The sequence below is a fragment of the Callorhinchus milii genome, unplaced genomic scaffold (genome assembly GCF_018977255.1).
Source record: "Callorhinchus milii isolate IMCB2004 unplaced genomic scaffold, IMCB_Cmil_1.0 Scaffold2, whole genome shotgun sequence".
Classification (NCBI taxonomy): Eukaryota; Metazoa; Chordata; class Chondrichthyes; order Chimaeriformes; family Callorhinchidae; genus Callorhinchus; species Callorhinchus milii.
The window spans coordinates 40551493-40559337 of NW_024704743.1; the positions used below are offsets into that span (position 1 = coordinate 40551493).

General features: G+C 45.4%; 1 protein-coding gene across 1 annotated transcript; it reads right to left on the reverse strand.

The window, feature by feature from the left end:
• Positions 1-2077: 2077 nt before the first annotated feature.
• LOC103191217 (acetyl-CoA acetyltransferase 2) lies at positions 2078-6823 on the reverse strand. The gene is made up of 6 exons (XM_042332517.1): positions 6803-6823; positions 5294-5411; positions 3828-3971; positions 2987-3109; positions 2736-2890; positions 2078-2307 (listed from the first exon to the last, which is right to left on the reverse strand). Exons 2-6 carry the CDS (start codon positions 5391-5393, stop codon positions 2149-2151), a joined length of 681 nt encoding a protein of 226 aa, XP_042188451.1. The 5' UTR covers positions 5394-5411; positions 6803-6823; the 3' UTR covers positions 2078-2148.
• Positions 6824-7845: the final 1022 nt, after the last annotated feature.

Genomic DNA, 7845 nt, shown 5'->3' on the forward strand with positions numbered 1-7845 from the left:
CCCAGATTACATGTTGAGTTACAGCTGGATAACTTGCCATTGAGAACGTTGGGTGGTCTCTCATCAGCAGAACCTTGGATATTGCTTTGCTTGGATATCCCAGCACCTTGGGACATCCACCCAACATGAAAGGCGCTATACTAATGTAATTTTGTATTGTATTTGTAGCTACCTGGTTTAGGAACTGGATTACCAAGACTGTCTCAGAGAATTGACTCGATTCCAACATTCCATTTCTAAGCATGTCATTTTAGCTCCAAGGAGATATCACTTAATTTTATAGTGCTGGATTAAAAGGTTTGTGTGAAAAATATTGACTCCAGGTAAGAACATAATAAAAGAAAAAAAAGAGAATAATTTCAGGTTTATTTGTTTCCACAATGAGAAAATAATTAATCAGTCCACCACGGTTTTGTTCTCTTGGGCATCCTCCCAACATGAAAGGCACTATACAGATGTAATCTTATTGTTGTTGTTGTTGTTCATCTTAGCTTTTGTGCAATTGGCAAAACACTATTAACCTCATTACTGAAAGAAAAACGTTGATTCCAAACACTGGATTCAGGCTAATAATTGTGTTAATAATCTTGATGCAATTGAAGAGATTGATTCAGAGGAGATAAAAACAATATTTGTACTTCAGCGGGGACAGCTAAAGAGAAACAATTATTTCTGATGCCCAGTAGAAATCCATTGTGTGTTCTTTATTCTTCCAAATGTTCTATTCTTCTGAAGACCCTGACTTAACCACTACTATTGTTGCATAGCCATCTGTAATTTTCGCCCCAAACTGACCATGTTTTCGCATGGAAAACAAGCATTGGTTGGTGAGCACATCAGCCACATTCAATTTGGCCCATCCCAAAGGCATGTTTCCATCAGGATGGCTAGAGAATATTTAGGAGTAAAGCCCTAGGTTTGTGGAGTCCTGTAGTTCAGTGGTTAGAGCACTCGCTTTGCAAGTGAGAGACCTGAGTTCAATTCCAGGCAGGGCGAAACCTTGGGCAAGTTTCCTTATTCCACACGCCTAATAATAATCCCTCCAAAACCAAAAACAATAATAAAAATTGGTCATTTTCAATCTACAACTGTTTGTGGGACATTGCTGTGCGCAATTGGCTGCCACGTTCGCCCACAAATATACAGTCAATTCACTTTACAGTGTGTTCTGTGAAGAGCTTTGGGATGTCCTCCAGACGTGAAAACACTATATCAAATGCAAGAATTATTATTATTGTTCGCCCTCCTGGGATGTAGTACCAACTTTAGTGCCACCACATTTAAAGTGGAATTCAGCTTTGAATCAGTATTAAATTCTTGCTGATTCTGATACAAGCACGAGGAAACCTATTTTAAAATTCCCAGTCTGTTTTGCATACTCATGGTGGTGTGATTCCACATGTGTCAGACACTCATTCTGACCAAAAATAAAATAGGTTGTATCAATTTCAGCACTGCATTCCTAAGCATGTCACCCTAGAGCCAGCTCAGTTTCAAGTAGACCCTGCTTTCCTCCCTCTGCAAAGGGTGGTGAGTGGTGTGGGGGGGAAGAGAGAAAAAAATTAATAACATAATTTCATCAAGAAAAGACTTTTATTGTCTGTGATCAAAGAGTTCTTGAAGCCAGTTTACCAATCTGAATAGCAGATCAAACATTGAATTCTAAAATGAACAATACTCTGGATTCTGTTTATTTCTGGAGTCAGATAAAAATATATATTTTAGACAGAGAAGAGCAGTGAAAGCTAATTAGCATATTAACATGGTGGTGGAAGTTAGCATGTCACTGGAAATATAAAATATATATTTTGCAACCAAGCGTTATATGGCACTATTAGGCCAGGTTATTTTTGGAACCATTAGTGCATGGGAATTAGAGCCTTGTGCTTCAGTGCATCCTTTATCTTTTTTACATATGATTCTAAGACTTGCATGAAGTTGGTCGTACCTGGTATGATCACATTTTGATTGAAAAAATAATCAAGGTTTTTTCCATCACTTTTCAGTTCTGACAGCTAAGGACGGTCAAGACACAATTCTGCTCAATGTCAATGCATCCTCCCGACATGAAAGGCGCTTTATAAATGCAATTTGTTGTTTTATTACATCCCACATTGACCCATTGGGTGAATCAGGAAGTAAAAAGGATCAATTGCATTTAGTTGTAGTGCCAATTTTTATATCTACATTTCTCACCTTCTCTGGGTTTATACCCAGTTCCTTGACAACAGCTACAGACTGTGATGCAAAAGCTTCATTGATTTCGAAGAGATCAACTTCATCCAGCGTCCAGCCGGCTTTTTCTACCTAGAATAAATAGTAAATCTAAGTCATTACCCTCGAATCTGAAGACGATGGAATGCACTGCGGGTGAATCATTGGTTGAAAAGAAAACAATCTGCTTGACCCTACTTCAGGGGGGACAAAATTTGACCGCTCCTCAGTCAATGATATCAGCCATGTGAGGAGTGACCGAGCAGACCTTTTCCAAATGGGAAAGGGAGATACCTGGAGTTGAGCCATGACCCCAGTCTCCTGCAGGTGCTTAAAAAACAATAGCAGAGTCCTGGGGGCAGAATAGCTGCCAATTCTCTCACTTGCAGGATAGCCCATTCCCAAAACAGGAAACACCATATAAAAGTAGAGTTGTGCTAATAAATGAACATGTCTGAGTCTGGTTAAGGCTCTATGCTGTGAAGAGGTATAAGTATTAACAATATTCTTGTATTACTTACGGCCTTCCTTATTGCTGCTATAGGCCCGACTCCCATAATGGCAGGATCCAAACCAGCCTCGGCCCAGGATACAATCTGAGCCAAAGGTTTCAGGCATTTCTTGTCAGCTTCTGATTTCTTCATCAGAATCACAGCTGCGGCCCCGTCATTTATTCCTGCAGAACAGCAAACAGAGTGTGTTGTCAGTAAAGTTACTGCCTTCTTTTCAACGACTTTATAAGCAAATTACAAAAGTGATTCTTTCTGCTGACCTGAAGCATTAGCAGCAGTGACAGTGCCAGATACGCCCTTTGCAAAAGCCGGCTTTAGTTTAGACATGGCTTCGAAGGTGCTTCCGTGACGGGGAAACTCATCGGTTGACACCTCGATAGGCCCTGAAGAGAGAGAGAGAGAGAGAGAGAGGATGATGTTAGATTATTAAGGCTCCTAATTAAAATGTAGCACTTCGAGGCTACACAATAGTACCAAATAAAATTTTAATTTCATTATAAGTGTTATACATTTAAAAACAAGTGTGGCACATATGTTAGTCGAAGTGAATAATGTTGGCCTCTGTCTGGTTGAGTGCCAAATAGTTTGGAAGACCTCTTGCAAGCCCATAGGGTTTAGGGCAGACTGGATGACATAAGATCACAAAAGAGGTTTGGATAAATAAAACCTTTCGGCCTATTCAATCTGAGCCTTCCAGAATATCCATGCTATCATCTCTCATTACCGCATAGTTTTTTTTTAAAAAGTGTCCAGCAACCTAGCTTCTGCCATCCCTCCTGGTAATCTACTGCAGTTGCAGCAACGTGTAAAGAAACACTTCTTGTTGTGTGTCCTAAATAATGTCCTTTACAACTCTGAACCTGTACCTTGTTTTCTGCTGGCTTGGTATATCTGAATATATTATTGTAGGTTTACTTTCTCAATCTCATTCAGCATCTTATATACCTCTATAGAGGTCCCCTCTATGACATTTGTTTTTGAGGCTTGAAAAAGCTTAGAATATGCAACTTTCTGAAACCTTCTCCTACACGCACTCACACGCGCTCGTGCAGATGAACCAGTCAGTCTCAAAATCTCTCCTCCTAGGAGTACAGCACATACCTCTCCTGGAAGGGACGGAGACAGGAACAATTTCTTTTTCAAAATAGCCAGCTTTCTGTGCTGCCTCAGTTCGGTTCTGGGACTGTACAGCAAACTTGTCCTGCTCCTCTCGACTCACATGCCACTGCATCGCCACGTTCTCAGCTGCATCGAGAGGACGAGAAAAGTAATTCGGGAAACGTTCTGTAGCTTCAAACCTTTATATAAATATGTGCATGGCCAAGAGACCGTAGCTATACATAATGATGGCTATCAAGTAACATGCTACTTTACATCTACGTCCGTTCTATGAGCTTGCACAGCTTTGGTTCACACATTCACACCCTCCAAGGTGGTTTTAGGATAACACACACCTTCCTGGCTTCTGTTAGGCCAGTCATCACAGTGTAAAAGTACTGCCCTCGGGTGACTTTGCTTATCTGTCACCACAGAGGATAATTTTAAAGATATATTGTTGCTCTAAAAAGGTTAAAAGCTTGAGCTTCCAAGGAATTCAACCACAGAATCTTTTGGTCTTAAGTTGGCTGAGCCATGTAGGATGCCTGGGTCTCCACCAAGAATAGTATGTTTCTATTCGCGAGGATGTTTAAAGTGCTTCACAACTATGAAGTGTGTAGTGACTGTGTATTTTGTAGGAGCATCTTTAGTCAACAGTCATGTTCCCTTTACAGTTCAGAACAGAATTAACCTCCTCCATATTTTGAACTTCAGAAAGGATTCAGGTTTGTTCCAGTAAATTTGTTCACATTTTTCCAATCATCGATGAGCACCTCCACAGCTGAGGTAGTTAATACACGACTGTGTCTTGGAGGCTGGGAACAGGCACTTTGGATTGCAATCTGAGCTCAAACACATTTTGCCCATTATTTCAGTATCTAATTTTAAGAAATGGTTACAATACATGATTAAATAGAAACAAAAAGAACATTTTCTATTCAAATAACGCCCCCCATTTTTAATCAGAACAATACTATCTTATAAATTTATCAAACCCTGCATATAGATTGCTCCATTCCCAAGCTGCTCTCTTTGAGCACTTGGTTGACAAAGGCACTGCCTGGCGTTGAACTGAGACTTGGAAGACCCAGATTTGTGCCAGGTTACCTGGTCTCAGCTTGGCAGCAGATGGGATGTTACAATTAGTTTGTATAAGTAGGAGGAAAAATACAGCCAGTGTTCCCACTTCTTATCACATTCAATGGTCCTGGCTGGAAGGTGCTTGTGTGTGGACAGGAAGAGACTTGTCTGTGATATTCCATCTCCTCTCATGGTCAAACAGCCCAGTGACCCTTTACCACTCGGATTCACACATGAAGTACGGCCACTTTAATGAGATACTGGAGGGCAGCTGGTAGCCTTAGAACTAAACACCACAGATCCTCAGAGAGGTTAGAAAACAGAGGGAAATGCAATTAATTTCCAGTACTTAAATGCAAACCTTGTATTTATTCAGTGACAGTTCTTACCTGTTACACCCATGTGGTAGTTATAAAAGGCGTCCATTAGGCCATCACACAGAATGGTATCCTGAAGGGACATGTCTCCTACTTTGACCCCAACTCGCATTGGAACCACATGTGGAGCCTGTGATTAAAAGAAGCAGGTTTTAGCTAAGTGTACTTGCTGTGTACTGGGACTCCACATGCAACAAGATCTGGCTGGAGAAAAGGAAGAACTTGCATTTGTATAATGCCTTATTTTGTGGACCACTGGCACCAGTATTGGTGAAAGAGGGAGCTCTTCCATCAGGATGTCATTGAACATATTCAAGACTGAGATTGATTTTTAAAAACTAAAGGGATTAAGGGATATGGGGATAGGGCGGGTAACTGGAATTAGGTTAGAAGATCAGCCATGGTCTTATTAAATGGCGGGGCAGGCTTGAGGGGCCGAATGGCCTACTCCTGCTCCTATTTCTTATGTTTTTAATGTTGACAAGACAAAGGCTTTCCTGCTTGGCTCCCGTCAGCATCTCCGCACTTCAGGCATTGGCTCACGTCAGCTCACGGAGACAGTACAGAATATCAAATCAACCATTTATTCAAACCTCATCTTCAACCTTTCATCTGGGGGCTTATCAAGTTGACGTTCTTCCATCTTCACAACACTGACTGCCAACTTCAGCCACAGCCCCCCTTTCCCCACCCCCAGCCACCCTTAACAGCACCTTTTGCCCTATTATTATTATTATTATTTATTATTATTATTTCCCAAATCCCTCAACCTATCTCCCCGGCAGGGGCTGGTGGGGGGGGGGGCAGGGGCAGGGAGGGGCAGGGGGGGGGGCAGGGGGCTGGGGGGCTGCAGGGAAGGGGCAGGGGGGGAGCAGGGGCTGGGGGGGGCAGGGGGTTCAGGAGGGGGCAGGGGGCTGGGGGGGGGGGGCGCTGTGGTGATGGTAATAGTGATGGTGAAGGCACAAACAGCTTCAATTATCCTTCAGCTGTTTGCAGGAAATCCGCCTCCAGAGCAGCGCCTCCACACACACACACACACACACCCCCAGTGTCCGGGGGTTTCCCCCAGTGTCCGGGGGTTTCCCCCAGTGTCCGGGGGTCCCCAGTGTCCGGGGGTCCCCAGTGTCCGGGGGTCACTCCCAGTGTCCGGGGGTCCCCAGTGTCCGGGGGTCAACCCCCCAGTGTCCGGGGGTCAACCCCCCAGTGTCCGGGGGTCAACCTCCCAGTGTCCGGGGGTCAACCCCCCAGTGTCCGGGGGTCAACCCCCCCGGGGTCCGGGGGTCAACGCCCCAGTGTCCGGGGGTCCACAGTGTCCGGGGGTCCCCAGTGTCCGGGGGTCTCCCCCAGTGTCCGGGGGTCAACCCCCCAGTGCCCGGGGGTCAACCCCCCAGTGTCCGGGGGTCAACACCCCAGTGTCCGGGGTTCAACCCCCCAGTGTCCGGGGGTCCCCAGTGTCCGGGGGTCAACGCACCAGTGTCCGGGGGTCCCCAGTGTCCGGGGTCCCCAGTGTCCGGGGGTCCCCCCAGTGTCCGGGGGTCCCCCCCCGCTGTCGGGCTGTGGCGCTGCTCTCTCTGTGTTACCTATTGGGGTTCGCGCTGCGGAGAGGATCACAACAGCGTCTCTCCGACTCATGGCGCTGCACCGCGTGCAGGAGGCGGCGGGGGGGGGGGGCACCAGGCAATCCGCCCCGCCACGCCCTCCCTGCCAGTCACCGAGTGCAGGGGGCGGGGGCGAGGGGCACCAGGCAATCCGACCCGCCCCGCCCTACCTGCCAGTCACCCCACCCCTGGGCCGGTCCCTGCAAGGGCAGAACACACTGTAAAGTGAATTGACTGTATATTTGTGGGCGAACGCGGCAGCCAATTGCGCACAGCAATGTCCCACAATCAGTCGTAGATTGAAAATGACCAATTTATTATTGTTCTTGTTTTTTTGGAGCGATTATTATTAGGCTCTGTTTGGAGTAAGGAAACTTGCCCAAGGTTTCGCCCTGTGCCTGGAATTGAACTCAGGTCTCTCGCTTGCAAAACGAGTGCTCTAACCACTGAGCTACAGGACTCCAGCTTGCTGAATGTTTACAGTCTGAACACTTTCCAGTCTGTCCTTTCACACCTCCAATCATCAGTAATAAATAAAATAATAAATAAAGTAATAAATATAACAATAACCATATCCTTATACATCAGGAGCACATCTAACAGGATGTCTAACAGGAGAACTTTTGAAGTGTAGTGACTGTTTAATCTCTTAAACTCCCTGCCTCAATCCCTCCGTCTTGTCTCCTCTTTGCCCATCTTTCATTCACACCTGACGACTTTTCTCTTCGATGTGCCTTCGGTTACCTCCCCTCTCTTTCCAGCTCGGCTTCACACCACATCGCTGTTAAGCACTCCAAGACGCTACAGGGTACTGAAGGGTACTTTGTAAATATAAGTTGTTGCTGCTGTTGTTGTTGTTATCGGCCCTGTTGGCTCCAGGGATCTGGTTCATCGGCAGGCTCTGAAAGGGCAGACCAGTCACTGGGTGCAGGAAATTGTCCCATTCAGCTCCCGTTAATCCTGCAA